We start from the raw sequence: 16,221 nt of genomic DNA on the forward strand, positions 1-16,221 counted from the left end.
GTGTTCGGAAACTTCAGATCATGCAGAATGCAGCTGCGAGAGCAATCATGGGCTTCCCCAAATATGCCCATGTTACACCAAAACTCCGCAGTCTGCATTGGTTGCCGATCAGTTTCCGGTCACAATTCAAAGTGTTGGTTATGACCTATAAAGCCCTTCATGGCATCGGACGAGAATCCCAGCGACCGGTTAGGTCCCACAGAGTTGGCCTTCTCCGGGTCCCGTCGATTAAACAATGTCGTTTGGCGGGACCCAGGGGCAGAGCCTTCTCTGTGGCAGCCCCGACCCTCTGGAACCAACTCCCCCCAGATATCAGAGTTGCCCCCACCCTCCTTGCCTTTCATAGGCTACTTAAAACCCACCTCTGCCGTCAGGCATGGGGGAATTGAAATATGTTCCCCAGGCCTATATAATTTATGTATGGTGTGTTGTGTGCATATTTTTTAAATTATGGGTTTTTAACTTCGTATTATTGGATTTGTATTGTACATTGTTTCTATCACTGCTGTGAGCCGCCCCGAGTCCACGGAGAGGGGCGGCATACTAACTAACTAACTAACTAACTAACTAACTAAATAGTTACATACATACATACATACATACATACATACATACATACATACATAAATAAATAAATAAATAAATATATCAGGCCATTATAATATGATTTTTTTGGGAATCCCTGTTATTTGAATACAATTGTATTTTGTTTCAATTCAATAAAAGATTAAGAAGATTGTGGAAATGTAGTGTCAGACTTTAGGCAAAAGAAAATACAGTTTTTTAAATGGTAAATCTTCAGGATAAGAAGCTCTAATTTCCATTTTACAGATGGGGAACTGAGTCTAAAAGAGAGTTAATAAACAACATCTGGTGATTCTGCCCCTGAAGTGGGATTTGAACTTAAATTACTTGGGTGCAAAAATAAATTCCAACTTTCTACTTTATCTGCTGCTACAGGGTTTTTTTTCCCAAATGAGTGCTCTATGTTTAAAACAAAACATACAGTACTTTGAAATAAATGCAAGTGAGTTCCACAGACTTTAATGCCAAAGGAACATCAAGAGGACTGCAGTTGAATTTTTTTTACAATCCCATGCAAACTTTATTACTTTTAAACTGACGTATTCCCTTAAAATATTGTGTTGGAAACTAGGAAATTTATAAATTGACATTTGTAGCCACAGTTTTTATTGTTTATTCCACTGCTCTCAATAACATTCATCCATCCAGTCATCCCATTTCTATAGCCACCCATCTCAGTCAATGATTCTGGGTGGTTTACAATTCAAAAAAATATATTACAATCAAAATACTAAAACAAACCAACAAAAAGAAAACAATACAAAGATACAACAGAAATATATATAGCAGCCGAGATACATGGCCAGTTAGCAATATAGCCAGGCAGTGGGCCCTTTAACACATTTGGTGTGCCTGGCTCTGGAACGTTGCCAGGATTTTAGGACTTATGAAAGGCTAACAGGGTTGGAGCCATTTTAGTCTCCTAAGGAAAGATGTTCCATAGAACAGGGGCCACTAGAAAAAAAACATCTTCTAGTCCCCATCAGCCAACAGTCTTTGGCTGAGAGGATCTACAGCATAATCCATGCTTCTCAACTTGTTTGAACAGGTAGAGACTCTTGGAAAAAGGTGATACCTCAGATACACCAATAACAAGCAATTTAGGCCCTTAAAGGTATTGTGGTTAGCTCTGGCCCAGCTCCTGCCCCAAGGACTGTGGATGTGGGGGGAGACATCCACATGCTGCAGGCCTGTTTTGCTCCCCCTCCCCATTGGAATCTGATGATGAAGGCTCCTCTGACCAAGAAGACATGAGTGACAGGGAGGAGGAGAGTGTGGCAGACAGCTCAGAAGGAGATCAATTATCGAGCTCCTCCTTGGATTCAGAACAAGAGTTAATGATACAGCCACGCATGCGGAGAGCGATGCATAGGCAACAACAACGGAGAGATTATTATCAAAAAAAATGAGGCCACCTGTGGTTGGGTGGGGCTGTGGTAATTAGTGAGGCTGCTATAAATAGCAGCATGTGGGTTTGGCCATTGTGGAGGATTATCTGATCATTGTGTTTCGTGACTGCTTTACTGACTTTGACCTTTTATATGCTGATTTTTCCCCGCTTTGAAACTAAACCAGGGCAAAGTGTGTTTCACTTTGTGAAAGAAGAAGGACAGCTGCAAGCTAAGTATCACAGAACTGATAAGGGACTTGTACAAATTACCAGTTTGTTTGGAGACAAGTGCTCTTTGCTATACCAAAAGAGGGCTTGGTTTAAGTGAATTTTCATTATAAAGAACATTGTTTTGAATTTTCAAACGTGTGCGTGTCTGAAATTTGTACCTGTGAATTTGTGGGAGGAGTCTACCAGAGAGCCCGACAGAACAAAAGCTAATTACCAGCACCTTGAACCCAGAAAAACCGGCAATCAACCCAGCACATGCAAAAGTGGTATTATGTGTGCCATGTATCTGGCACCATTTACTACCCACGCAGCCACATTCTGCGCCAGAAATTTCTGAGTGATCTTCAGGGGCAGCCCCATGTGGAATGTGCTACAGTAAATGAGAAATTACAAGCATTCAAATTACTGTGAGCAGGGCCTCCTGGTCTAGGTATGGACACTACGGTGCACCATCGGAAAGTGTGCGATAACCCTCTTAGCCACGGCTGCAGCAGTGGGTTGCTCCTAATTCGGACCGGTTTTTAGAACCAGTAGCAGCAGCGGTGGGAGGCTCCCCCCACCCCCCCAAGACGCTTCTGCGCATGAACCAGTAGCAAACTAATTTAGAACCCACTACTGCATGGCTGCCACCTGTTTTTTTTAGCAGGTGCCACGAGTCCATAAGGACCCCCCAAATTACAGACCGTATTTGTCTAGTGCAGTGGTTCTCACTGGAAGCCTTTGGAGCCTGCAGAGGGCGAAACATGAACCTACTGGGCCCACCAGAAGTTGGGAAAGAGGCCATTTCCAGCCTCCGGGAGGCAGTGAGGTGGTAAGGTATTGAATTAGGGGTGTGGGCACTCGGGAATGCATGAAAGCACGCGCCTACGCCCTTTCCGCACCCGAGGAAAAAAAGGTTTGCTATCACTGAGCTAGGATGTTGAGGGAGGCGGTGGCCATCCTTCCTGAGGGTAGGGGCATGCCCATCTACAGCTGTTCTCCCCTAAGCTCCATGGATCTGAAGGTAAGAATCCCTTCCCACCCCAGCTCCGCAGCCCTCCAGCTGAGACAGCATTGGGGATGAAGCCCTGGAAAGGCAGCGGCGCCTCGGGCCAGGTGCAAGCAGCAGGGGGGAGGCTGTTCCTCTCCCCCTCGGTCCACCAGGAGGCCATGAGAGGAAGAGGAGGGTCGAGAACAACAGGAAGCAGTTCTTTGGAGGCGGGCTTAGCTTCGGTCAAAACAGAGATGGCCTTCCGGCCTTCTGGTTGTTCTTTGGGGAGCCCCTCCGCCACGTGAGTGTGCTGATGGCGGTTGCGGTGCGAGCTACGGCTGAAGCACTTCCCGCACTCTGCACACGGATAGGGCTTCTCGCCCGTGTGCACCCTGAGGTGCCGCTCCAGGTGGGAGACGAAGCCAAAACTCTTCCCGCAGATGGTGCAGTCGTAGGGTTTCTCGCCCCGGTGGGTCCGCTGGTGCGTCAGCAGCTGCGCCCCGGCCACGAACCGCTTCCCGCACTCCTTGCACTTGTGAGGCTTCCCGCTCGAGTGCGTCCGTTGGTGCTGCAAGAGCGTGGAGCTGACGCCGAAGCTCTTCCCACACTCCCCACACCGGTAGGGTTTCTCTCCCGTGTGGATTCTCCGGTGGCGGTCCAGGTGGGAACTGACGCTGAAGCACTTCCCACAGTCGCCGCACCGGTAGGGCTTCTCCCCCGTGTGGATCCGCCGATGTCTTTCCAGGTGGGAGCTCCAGCTGAAACTTTTCCCGCAGTCAGGGCACCGATAGCGCTTGCTCCCAGGCACGTGGGATTTCTGGTGCTTGGCTAGCGAGGCCAGTTCCCCGTAGGTTTTCCCACACTCGGCACACTTGTGGGGCCGGTCGGGTGCGTGCACGCGCTGGTGCCTTTCCAGGTGGGAGCTGACGCTGAAGGCTTTCCCGCAATTCCCACACCGAAAGGGCTTCTCCCCCGTGTGGGTCCGCTTGTGTTTGATCAGGGCCGAACACCAGCTGAAGTTCTTCCCACACTCGGGACACTGATAGGGCCTCTCTCCGGTGTGGATCCGCTGGTGTTTCACCAGGGACGAACTCTGGCCAAACCCTTTCCCGCAGTCGGAGCATTTGAAGGGCTTCTCGGCAGACATTGGCGGGGAGGGAGGAGGCGGGGGAGGCTTAGGGGCCACCCGCTTGCGGTTACATTCAGTGCATTTGGTGGGGTCCCTGCTCCGGGTCGGAGACGTCTGGAGGTGATGGAGGGCAGCCGCACTGAGGTAGTAGCTTTTGTCACAATCTATACACTGATGTGGCTTCTCTCCTGTGTGGATTCTTTGGTGCCTGTAGAGGTGGGAGCTGCGGCTGAAACGCTTCCCACAGTCGGGACACTGGTAAGGCCTCTCCCCCGTGTGGATCCGTTGATGCCTCTCCAGGTGAGAGGTGAAGCCGAAACTTTTCCCGCAGTCGCGGCACTCGTAGGGCTTCTGGCCCAGATGTTTCCTCTGGTGAGCCACCAAGTTGGCCCCGAGCGCGAAGCCCTTCCCACAGTCCTCACACTGGTAGGGCTTGTCGTTGGCGTGAGTCCTCTGGTGCTGGACCAAGGTGGAGCCAACACTGAAGCTCTTCCCACACTCTTTGCACTGGTAAGGCTTCTCCCCGGTGTGGATACGCCGATGCCTCTCCAGGTGCGATGCGACGCTGAAGGCCTTCCCGCACTCCTTGCATTGGAATGGTTTCTCTCCGGTGTGGATTCGCCGGTGCCGTTCCAGGTGCGAGGTCCAGCTGAAGCTTTTCCCACATTCCTCACACTTGTACGGTTTGTCGCTTGCGTGGCCTTTCTGATGCGCGGACAGGGCCTCGGCCTCAGGGAAGCTTTTATCGCACTGGTCGCACTTGTGGGAACTTTTGTCCAGGTGCAACCTCTGGTGACGGAGAAGGTTGGACTTCTGGCTGAAGCTTTTGCCACACTCTGCACATTGGTGGTTCTTGCTATGCCCGGGCGGTTTTCTAAGGGACGCCTGGGGATTGGAAGCAACCATGGTTTGTGGGAGGAGTTTGTCTTGCTGCTCCTTTCCTTCGGCTAGAGAGCCCCTCGGCCCAGTCCCTGCTGGTTGTTTCTCAGTCTCCGTTGAATTCCCCTTTTGCAGATCCGTTTTGCTAGGAATTACTTCCGGGGGAACAGGTTCATGCCTTCCTCTCAATTCTTCCCCTGGGGAGATAAATATTGAAGAGGTGACTTGAGCCATCCATTCTGTTAAATGGAGGGTTGCTATAACAGTATTTGAACGTGTGTTTGTATTAAACATTTTATGTATCCACCTTACGTTCTATGTGCATCAGCAGTTGGCCTAGGGTAAGCTGGTAATATATTTAGACTCAAACTCAACCCAGATAAGACGGAGTGGCTGTGGGTTCTGCCTCCTAAGGACAATCCCATCTGTCCATCCATAACCCTGGGGGGGGGGGGAATTATTGACCCCCTCAGAGAGGGTATGCAACCTGGGCGTCCTCCTCGATCCACAGCTCACATTAGAGAACCATCTTTCAGCTGTGGCGAGGAGGGTGTTTGCCCAGGTTCGCATGGTGCACCAGTTGCGGCCCTATCTGGATCAGGACTCACTGCTCACAGTCACTCATGCCCTCATCACCTCAAGGTTCGACTACTGTAATGCTCTCTACATGGGGCTACCTTTGAAAAATGTTCGGAAACTTCAGATCGTGCAGAATGCAGCTGCGAGAGCAATCATGGGCTTCCCAAGGTATGCCCATGTTACACCAACACTCCGCAGTCTGCATTGGTTGCCAATCAATTTCCAGTCACAATTCAAAGTGTTGGTTATGACCTATAAAGCCCTTCATGGCATCGGACCAGAATATCTCCGGGACCGCCTTCTGCCGCATGAATCCCAGCGACCAGTTAGGTCCCACAGAGTTGGCCTTCTCTGGGTCCCGTCGACTAAACAATGTCGTTTGGCGGGTCCCAGGGGAATAGCCTTCTCTGTGGTGGCCCCGACCCTCTGGAACCAGCTCCCCCCTGAGATTAGAACTGCCCCCACCCTCCTTGCATTTCGTAAACTCCTTATAACCCACCTCTGCCGTCAGGCATGGGGGAAGTGAGATAACTTCCCCAGACCTATATTGTTTAGGTATGGTATGTTGTGTGTATGTTTTTTAAATTATGTGTTTTTAGTTTTAATTATTAGATTTGTATTGTACATTGTTTTTCTATTACTGTTGTGAGCCGCCCCGAGTCTACGGAGAGGGGCGGCATACAAATTTAATAAATAAATATTGGCAACAACTGTCTTGCTTTGCAAGAAACATTTTTGATTAGAGATTTTAACTCCGGCAGTATATATAGTCAGCCTTCCATCCTTCCGAGGTGGGTAAAATGAGGACCCAGATGGTTGGGGACAATAGGCTGACTCTGTAAACCGCTTAGAGATGGCTGTAAAAAGCACTGTGAAGCAGTATATAAGTCTAAGTCAGTGGTTCTCAACCTGGGGGTTGGGACCCCTTTGGGTGGTCGAATGACTGTTTCATAGGGGTCGCCTAAGACCATAGGAAAAGACAAATTTTCCATGGTGTTAGGAACTAAAGCTTCTATTCTGGCCCCTTGGAACATACTTTTACAATCCGACCAATCAGACATTTGCAGTGGGGGTGTCCCTCTGACCTTCCTGCCAATCAGCTTAAAGCTCCATTGGGAGAATTGGCACTAGATGTATGGTTGGTCACCCCAACATGAGGAACTGTATTAAGGGATCACGGCATTAGAAAGGTTGAGAACCAATGTCTAAGTGCTATTGCTAGATATGAGATAAAACAATGCTTTTGTTGTCTTTCTGACATATTGGCAAAAGCTGATAAAATTAACCGGTACAGGCTCAGGTTGTAGATTTGGAGACTGAAAATTTGGTATTTTTCTAGGGTACTTCTTTCACTTATCCAAAGAGAAGCTCTGAAAAACAAGCTTGGTCATAACTTTGCAAAGCGTTTTTATTAATCTTGATGAATTCTGTTCCTTCATTGTTCTTTTGGAATGCACCGTCTAATTCAGTGGTTCTCAATCTTTCTAATGCCCTGACCCCTTAATACAGTTCCTCATGTTGTGGTGACCCCCAACCATAAGTCTAGCACCAATTCTCCTAACAGAGCTTTAAGCTGATTGGCAGGAAGGTCAGAGGGACATCCCCACTGTAAACGCCTGATTGGTTGGATTGTAAAAATATGTTCCAAGGCGCCAGAATAGAAGTTTTAGTTCCTAACACCTTGGGAAATTTGTCTTTTCCTATGGTCTTAGGCAACCCCTGTGAAACGGTCGTTCAACCCCTAAAGGGGTCCCGACACCCAGGTTGAGAATCACTGTTCTAATTGGATAGCTTTGGTATTTTAAGAGGCAATGAAAATGAATGTGGTAGATCAGGGTCTCGGGGACTGGATCCAGCCTGTGGGTTGCTTGGATCTGGCCTGTGGGGCCACCCTGGAAACAGCAAAGGACCAGCCACCAGGGCCTCTGTGGGCAAAAATGGAGCTTGGGACGGCCACAGGTTACCCCCCTAAGCTCCGTTTTTTGCGGGCAGAGCACTTGGACCACCACAGGCACCCCAATACGAGTGACATTGATTTAATTTGATTTATTAGATTTGTATGCCGCCCCTCTCCGCAGACTCGGGCTTGAGACTTGAGCTCTCTTAAGGTCAAATACAACCCTGATGCAGCCCTCCAATGAAACAGAGTTTGACATTCCGGCAGAAATGAAAGTTTGTTCTATTGTTGAAGTCATTCAATTGATATAGTTTATTCTGGGGGCTGTTTTTTCCTCACACGCTACTGAAATGTACTAAGGGTGCCTTCAGTCCTGTATCCTAATGTTTCTCTTTTACTTGTTTCATGTATATAAATATTATATATCTTTGTATACCATCAATACGCATGTGACAAAATAAATAAATTAAATAAAAATAAATAAAAATAAATAAAAATAAATAAAAATAAATAAAAATAAATAAAAATAAACAAAATAAACAAAATAAATAAAATAAATTTATTTTTTGGAATATAAGACTCACCTTTCCCTCCCTAAAAGATTTGGGTACTCTTAATACTCTGAATGTAGCTTTTTTGAAAGCTTCTTTCCCCATCCCCAACGAGGCACTAATGATCCTCCTGGTTTGCAGGCTTGTTTTCATTGCTACTCCCTCTGAAAAAGGTTTTTTTTCAGCCCTAACCAGGGGATAAAATAATGTGCTGAAGCTAAACAGACTAAGGATCCTAGCCAGATGAATGCCTGATAGGTAGATTCGCCCCCCCTCCTTTTTTCCTCCCCTAAAACTAAGGTGTGTCTTATACTCCAGTGGGTCTTATACTCCGAAAAATAAGGTAGTTATGTATAAGCTGCTCTATCATACAGTCCAGGGCTTCTGTGCCAGAATCTAGCATGGATGGTGAGGAACAAAATTTTCCCCTGACCCAGAGAAATTCCCTCCCATACAGCTAGTCCTCAACATATGAACGTAATGGAGCCTGCCCCATTATAGTTATATGTTGTGATGGTCATAAACAATTGTACAACTTTTTTTGCAGTGGTCATAAAATGAATGGGGTGGTGATAAATATTAATTTATTTTTATTTTATTTTATTTATTTTATTTATTTTATTTATTTTATTTATTTATTTTATTTATTTTATTTATTTTATTTATTTTATTTATTTTATTTATTTTATTTATTTTATTTATTTTATTTATTTTATTTATTTTATTTATTTTATTTATTTTATTTATTTTATTTATTTTATTTATTTTATTTATTTTATTTATTTTATTTATTTTATTTATTTTATTTATTTTATTTATTTTATTTATTTTATTTATTTTATTTATTTTATTTATTTGTCAAACAATTATAGGATGATAATTTGTACATATTAAACATTAGATAAGTAATTATAAAAAGTAATTTCTTGCTGTGGTTTTGCTGAACACCAGAAGAGCTGTTTTCAGCAAAATGCTTGTAAAATGTGGTCATGTGACTACAAGCAGCTGTGAAGGCAGCCATTTTGTTCAATGCGCAAAGTACAGTCATGTGACCAGAGGAAGGGGCCTGATTATGGGAACTCTGCATCCAGGTCGCAAGGGCTCCTCTTTAGGTAGTTCATAATGGTTGCTAAGCAACCAGTCCATTAAGCTGCAGATTACCTGTATGTTTAAAAATAAAACAAATTACAATTCTCACCTGGATTCATCTGAGAAGGCACTGTCCTTTCTTCGCATCCCTGAAGTTCCGGAATCCATGAATCTTCTCGATCCATCCAGGAGAGCAGGTCAGATTTCGAAAGTGGAAATTCTGTTGGCAAGGAAAAACGTCAATACCGGGAGTCCTCAACCACAACTGAGCTCAACATTTCAAAGAGAAACATCTGTACGGAGCGTTTTGCCCCATTTTATGACCTTTTTTGTTACCACTGTTAAGTGAACCACTGCGGTTCAGGGGTCAAGTAACGGGAGCTGACCCCGTTACATGGTGCTAGGGATTCGAACCGCCGAACTGCCGACCTTTCTGATCGACAAGCTCAGCGTCTTAGCTGCTGAGCCACTGCGTCCTTTTCACACAGAGACATTTTGTAAAAAATCTATTCACCTAAGCTTTATACAGAAGTGGAGAATGGAGCAGCTGTTCTTAATTCCACCTGAGGCACAAAAAATTCATTTTTTTCTTTGGGGTGCAAGAGCATAAATTCCACCAGTCTTACCTGATACCAACCCTCTCCGGTGGGGCTCAGTTAGTGCGGTGATTCTGGGTAGGCCGATCGCCATCTCTTCTGCTAACAAGAAAAAGTGTAAAAGACTCAATTATTTGGATATTTGGGAAGATTGGTTGGCACCATGTGGATGCAATGGGCCATTGATGCAGTTGGGTCCCTGCTTTGGCTAAATTAACAGAGTAACAAGGGACCTTGTAGGTCATCTAGTCCAACCCCCTGTTCAAGCAGGAGACCCTACACCAGTGGCATCAAGCCGGATTTCTTTGAGGGCTGGAACAGCATTGTAGTTCTTCATGGGCCGACCAGTGTGTATGTTGGGGGAGAGATGGGACGGACTCTTCTGGTCAAAACAGGGCATGAGGAGGGGGGCGCGTGACAACACCCAGCCCCAACCAACACCATGTTTTTGGATTGGATAGTCTCCTGCAATACTTTCTGGTGGAAATGGGGCACAGGCGGTGCACACACACTCCCCAGACCCAGTTTTGGCAGGCAAAGTGGTACAGGAAGCCATCCAGGTCAAAAACAAGTCACCTGGGGGCTTCTCCCCGCCTTTTCTGGCCCTGTTTCCTCCCAGGAGATTCCTAGAGAGGCCCCACAGAGGCTTCTTCCCGCCTTTTCCATCCCTGTTTCCTCCCAGGAGATTCCTAGAGAGGCCCCACGGAGGTTTCCCCCCGCCTTTTCCGGCCCTGTTTCCTCCCAGGAGATTCCTAGAGAGGCCCCACAGAGGCTTCTCCCCACCTTTACCGGCCCTGTTTCCTCCCAGGAGATTCCTAGAGAGGCCCCACAGAGGCTTCTCCCCACCTTTACCGGCCCTGTTTCCTCCCAGGAGATTCCTAGAGAGGCTCCACAGAGGCTTCTCCCTGCCTTTTTCGGTTACAGTTTCAGAGCTTCGGGTTTTTAAGTGGAAAATGGTTCTTGTGAAGAGGCAAAAAAATCTTGAATACCTGGTTCTTATCTATAAAGGTTTGTAAGTAGAGGCGTTCGTACCACTGTACCTTGCTGATCTCAAATGAAGAAGAATAACAATATCATCTTTTCTTGCTTGTGAGTTTTCCAGAACCACATTGAGGACAGCAGGTCAGGCTCCCTGGATTTTGGGTTTGATCCAGTAGAAATTCTTCCTTAGCTTCACAAATTATCCTAGAGAAATTGATCCTTACTTACCCAGAGAAATCAGAGTCTCGTAGTTCTCTTGCATGTCCCTCTGGTCGAGAGGTCACCACCACGAGGGGGCCCTTCCACCTTGGAGGCCACAGGTACCTGGAACAACAGCCCTCCATGCGTCAAATTTGCTCTGGAACTCACCTTTTTAGGGTGCAAGTAAGTCCTTGACTTATGACCACAATTGGGACCACAATTTCAAATTGCTAAGTTAAAACAGCTTTCATTGTTCAGTGAGTCACATTCAATTTTCAACTTTTTTTTACCACAGTTGTTAAGCAAATCACTTTGGTTGTTAAGTAAATCGTGCAGTTGGGTCATTCTTTGTCAAGTGGACCAGGTGAAATTGAAGCCTTCGCAAATATGTGCCTTCATCATAGCGAGATACAGTATGTATATGTATGTGTGTATATAAGCATGTATGTATATATATATATGTATGAAGGTCTTGGCATATTAGGTTTCATCCCCTGTAGGATTCAGACATTTCTGGCGACGTTTCGACAAGGTCCCACTCGTCATCTTAAGGCTGGTGCTTCTGTCCTTGTTCTAGGGCGAACACTTCTAGAACAAGGACAGAAGCACCAGCCTGAAGATGACAAGTGGGACCTCATTGAAACATCGCCAGAAATCTCTGAATCCTACACGGGAAGAAACCCGAATATGCCAAGACCTTCATACCTGTACCCATGAAAATCTACGAAAACATATATATGTATATATATATGTGTGTGTGTGTGTATGTATATGTCTGTATACATATGTGTGCATGTGTGTATGTATGTATGAGTATATATATGTGTATATGTGTTTGTATGTATGTATATATGTATGTATGTATGCAGTAATGGGCTACCAAAATTTTTACTGCCAAACTGTTGGTGCGGTTTATTTTGTGGGTGTGGCTTGATGGTCATGTGACCAGGTGGGAGTGGCTTGAACGGTCATCATCGTTCAAGTGAACTGCTAAGTCCTAGACTTACAACCTCAACAGTGTCACTCTCTGGGGTGACAATTTGCTTCGCGTTTCCCGCGCTCTCCTTCGAGTCACCCCCTGCCTCAGGCTGGGTAGCTAGGTGAACAGGTGCCGATCAGCTGTTGAGAAAAGAGGGGGGGAGGAAAAGGCCCCCCTGCAACTCCTGCTGGTGCTGGTCTCCCTGCCGCTTTCTGAGCAGGAGGATGGGAGGGGGGGATTTTAAAATATTGGAAAGCCGAGGGAGATTTACATGGTTACAATGCATTTTCACCTCGGCTGCGGGCAGAGTGAGGGCTTTACAAGAGGAAAAAGACCACAGCCCTTTGGCCCGGAGCGGCTCTCCTTTTTTTCCTTGCTGCTGCGTGCTCGTCACTTTTTTCCTCTTTCCTCCTTCCTGGCCTTGGGAGGTGGCCACCCTAGGCTGGAGCCTGGAGGGGAGCCAGGCAGGAGTGAGAGAAGCTCATCCGACGCCAGGAAGGAGGAAAGAGGAAAAAAGCAAGGAGCGCAGATGCAGCAGCAGGAAAAAAATGGAGAGCCCACCTGAGACCAGTAATCCCAGAAGTGACTGCCACCAGTCAGCTGGAGCTGGGCATGCAGCTTCATTTCCACTAGTGGAATTGCGTTCCACCCTATCCTGCCTGCTGCCCACCCCTATATGTATGTATGTATGTATGTATGTATGTATGTATGTATGTATGTATGTATGTATGTATATCAATTGTGGCCAGCTTTTATTTATCATTTGTGGCCAGCCGCCCCGAGTCTACGGAGAGGGGCGGCATACAAATCTAATACATTGAATTGAATTGAATTTTAAGTGCCTAATACACCTTAGCTAATTTATACGACAAATGTGGCAACCTTGTTTATTCCTTTCCCTAATAGTATCAAACTGAATATAGACCTCCCAGTTTATGGATTGTAATTTTAGTAGCATTGACAATGCATAATTGATAGACATTTTATCCTACACCTTTTGATTGTGTATTCAGTAAGTATTTTTATTTGTTTTGGTCTATGACTGTAATAATAAATTTGGAACTATTTGAACATTTATTTCTTTTTTGTTTTTTGTTTATTTATTTATTTGATTTGATTTGATTTGTATGCCGCCCCTCTCCGCAGACTCAGGGCGGCTAACAACAATAAAAAGACAATGTAAACAAATTTAATATTAAAAATAATCTAAAGAAAACCAATTTAAAGAACCAATCATACATACAAACATACTATGTATAAATTCTATAAGCCTAGGGGGGAAGGGAAAATTTCAGTTCCCCCATGCCTGATGACAGAGGTGGGTTTTGAGGAGCTTGCGAAAAGCAAGGAGGGTGGGGGCAACTCTGATATCTGGGGGGAGTTGGTTCCAGAGGGTTGGGGCCGCCACAGAGAAGGCTCTTCCCCTGGGTCCCGCCAGACGACATTGTTTAGTCGACATCCCACTGCAGACCCAAAAAGCAAAAGTTCTGGCATCCTAGACTTTTATAGACTTTTTGTCCTCAACTCTAAACTTTTCCATTGGGCCAAATTTACAGAACCATGATGCAAGGTTTAGAACATGGTTGGGTAATTTCTGATTCAGTATGCTGGATAAACGTTATGTGATCTCTAATCTGTTTCTGCTCCAGGCTGCCAACAATGTTTTTAGCTCTGTCTGCACCTCCAGAATTTGTTTGATGGGCAGTTTATATAAACTGGTTAATAAATAATAAAATAGGGCTTGTTTTCTATGTCTCTGGCCAACGTCACTGCTACCTCTGACCCCATTCCAATCTTTTTTATATATTCATTTTTAGTGCAGGCAGTGGCCAAACAAAATCCAGGAAGGTTAACAAAACAAAACTCAGGGCTTGATTTGACATCTAAACAAATGAACTAAAACCATATGTGCCTTTTTTGAAGCTGCACAACGCTGACTCAGCTTCAGTTTAGAATCCATTTGTATTGATCAAATCTTTTTTTTTTTTGCTCATACATTGTAGATCTAAGTAGTATTTCAATAGCTACCTTAATCTAAATCAAAATGCAATGTATACTATTACTGGCATGGTATTAACTATATAGTCCTAAATGGCTCAGGGCCAGACTATTTACGGGACTGCCTCTTTCCTCATACTTCGCTGCGGCCAATAAGGGCCCACAGAGTTCGCCTTCTCCAGATCCCGTCCACCAAACAATGTCGTTTGGCAGGACCTCGGAGAAGAGCCTTCTCTGTGGTGGCTCTGACCCTTTGGAACCAACTGCTTCCAGGGATTCGCATTATCTCCTCCTTACCGCTTTTCCGGAAACCTGTTAAAACTTGGCTTTTCCGGCAGGCCTGGAATTAAGATTGATTGTTAATCTGTATGGTTTTTAAAATATATACTTGATTTTAGTGACGTTTTTACTGTTTTTTACTTGTATTGTGTTTATAACCGTTGTAAGCTGCTCAGAGTCCGTTTCGGAGTGAGCGGCACATAAATGCAATAAATAAATAGTAATGTACTTGGTTCTTAATTAAACAGCATTACATTCAGCTTATTGCTGCGGTGTCCTAATCACCATTTTAAAGCCTGTTTCCACTTACCAGAACATAATAAAGTCAGTTTAACTAACTTAGCTAACACTGAACACTCAACACTAAGACTCAGCTAACACTGAACAGAAAGATGATTAAAGGTTAAGTCTTCAAACTGATGCTAATATATATATATATTTCTGTCAAAGTCTCCTTTCCTTTTCATTATTAGCAAAAATATGTTACACACACACACGCACATAAAATGTATGTGTGTGTATATATGTGTGTGTATATGTATGTGTATATATGTGTATACACATATACACACATATGCATGTGTGTATGTAACATTTTTGCTGAATGAAAATAAAAAATTCAACAGAAATAAAAAAAACTATATATACACACATTATATATATATACCGTATATATGTGTGTGTGTACATACACACACATATGCATATATAGATACACACGCACATACACATATACATTACATATACATATATACATACATACATACATACATACATGCATATACAAATACATAACATATATACATATGTAATGTATGCATACATACATGTGTGTTTTTCTGTCAAATGACCTCTTATATCCAAATATGGGAGGGAGCATACTGCTTCCTCTTGCCTTTCGGCCCCAATCCAGGGGCCATCCCGACAGTCGCTTACACGTCAAATCATTTTTCTATATCTAACATGTTTACTGATAAAGAAATAAAGGGAGACTAATATAGATCTATTTCCAGCTATTTAGCTCTCATCAGCTGGCCATATCCTTCTTGGGTATGATCTATACTAGTCTCCCTTCATTTCTTTTTCAATAAAAATGTTATCTACACACACACACACAAATGTAATGGAGAGGAATTAGGAATCTCAGGCTTATGAATGGACAATATCTTCACTGATCAACTCAACACCCGGAAACAATTTGCATGGTTTTTTGAGTTCGGCAGGGCACTTCATGGGGCAGAATAAACAACTTTGCCTGCCAAAGAGCTCTAGGAGAGTCCAAAACTCCTCCGAGCTTAGTGGTCTTCTTGCAGACGTCTTCTTACCAAACTAGCTAACACCATCAGTGCACCCCTCCACTTCCGTCATCCTGATGAAGCTACTGCTCCGTTTTGTGCTAACGGGAGGGTAGGTATGGCCCTCGTGCGCTTCCCCAAAAGGACCGGGTGACCCAGGGCTGCTTAGATGTGAAATAGCGGGCGCGCCCCTGCGCTTGCCCAGCGCCTGCAGGCGGGATTCACACCTTCCCATCCGCGGAAGCGTTGCCTGCACCGAGCCGCGACAGGTTTCCCCACCTGGGCCGGGTCAGAGCCGGCTGCGAGGGCGGCTGGCGGGATGGACCCGCGGCGGGGCCCGCTCCGCTGCTGCCTCCGAGTCTCACCCAGGAAGCTCAACGCGGCGTGACGCCCCGAGCCGCGGAACGAGAGAGAGACGGAAAGCCGGGCTCCTTTCCCGGGCGTCACCCAGAGCCCTCTGGCGGCGGCCGGAGACGGAGCCTCCTCCTCCTCCGCGGGCGGGCGAAGGGGTTTTTCTCGGGGGGCAGAAGTGGGGAGCGAGGAAGGCGAGACGTACGTGCGCCCCCCCCCGTATAGGTTGAGATTCCCAGCA

At 45.5% G+C, this 16,221-nt stretch overlaps 1 protein-coding gene across 4 annotated transcripts; it reads right to left on the minus strand.

The window, feature by feature from the left end:
* Positions 1-1,168: 1,168 nt before the first annotated feature.
* LOC139160169 (zinc finger protein 665-like) lies at positions 1,169-16,005 on the minus strand. Of its 4 annotated transcripts, none has more exons than XM_070737769.1 (5): positions 15,909-16,005; positions 11,106-11,201; positions 9,927-9,995; positions 9,410-9,520; positions 1,169-5,381 (listed from the first exon to the last, which is right to left on the minus strand). In XM_070737769.1, exons 2-5 carry the CDS (start codon positions 11,137-11,139, stop codon positions 3,118-3,120), a joined length of 2,478 nt encoding a protein of 825 aa, XP_070593870.1. In that variant the 5' UTR covers positions 11,140-11,201; positions 15,909-16,005; the 3' UTR covers positions 1,169-3,117. The 4 variants fall into 4 exon arrangements, with proteins under 4 accessions (XP_070593870.1, XP_070593869.1, XP_070593868.1 ...); XM_070737768.1 differs by having other exon boundaries at positions 9,927-9,998; positions 15,909-15,993; XM_070737767.1 differs by lacking the exon at positions 15,909-16,005 and adding an exon at positions 15,660-15,740 and having other exon boundaries at positions 9,927-9,998.
* Between the last annotated feature and the right edge of the window lie 216 nt (positions 16,006-16,221).

The sequence above is a fragment of the Erythrolamprus reginae genome, chromosome 2 (genome assembly GCF_031021105.1).
Source record: "Erythrolamprus reginae isolate rEryReg1 chromosome 2, rEryReg1.hap1, whole genome shotgun sequence".
Taxonomy (NCBI): Eukaryota; Metazoa; Chordata; class Lepidosauria; order Squamata; family Dipsadidae; genus Erythrolamprus; species Erythrolamprus reginae.

Excerpts from the sequence above, each read along its gene's own strand:
- LOC139160169 (XM_070737768.1), bottom strand. The coding sequence starts at position 11,139 with ATGCAAGAGAACTACGAGACTCTGATTTCTCTGG. Across the intron at positions 9,999-11,105 it reads CGAGACTCTGATTTCTCTGG|CAGAAGAGATGGCGATCGGC; the intron begins GTAAGTAAGGAT and ends TTTTCTTGTTAG. Across the intron at positions 9,521-9,926 it reads CCGGAGAGGGTTGGTATCAG|AATTTCCACTTTCGAAATCT; the intron begins GTAAGACTGGTG and ends CCTTGCCAACAG.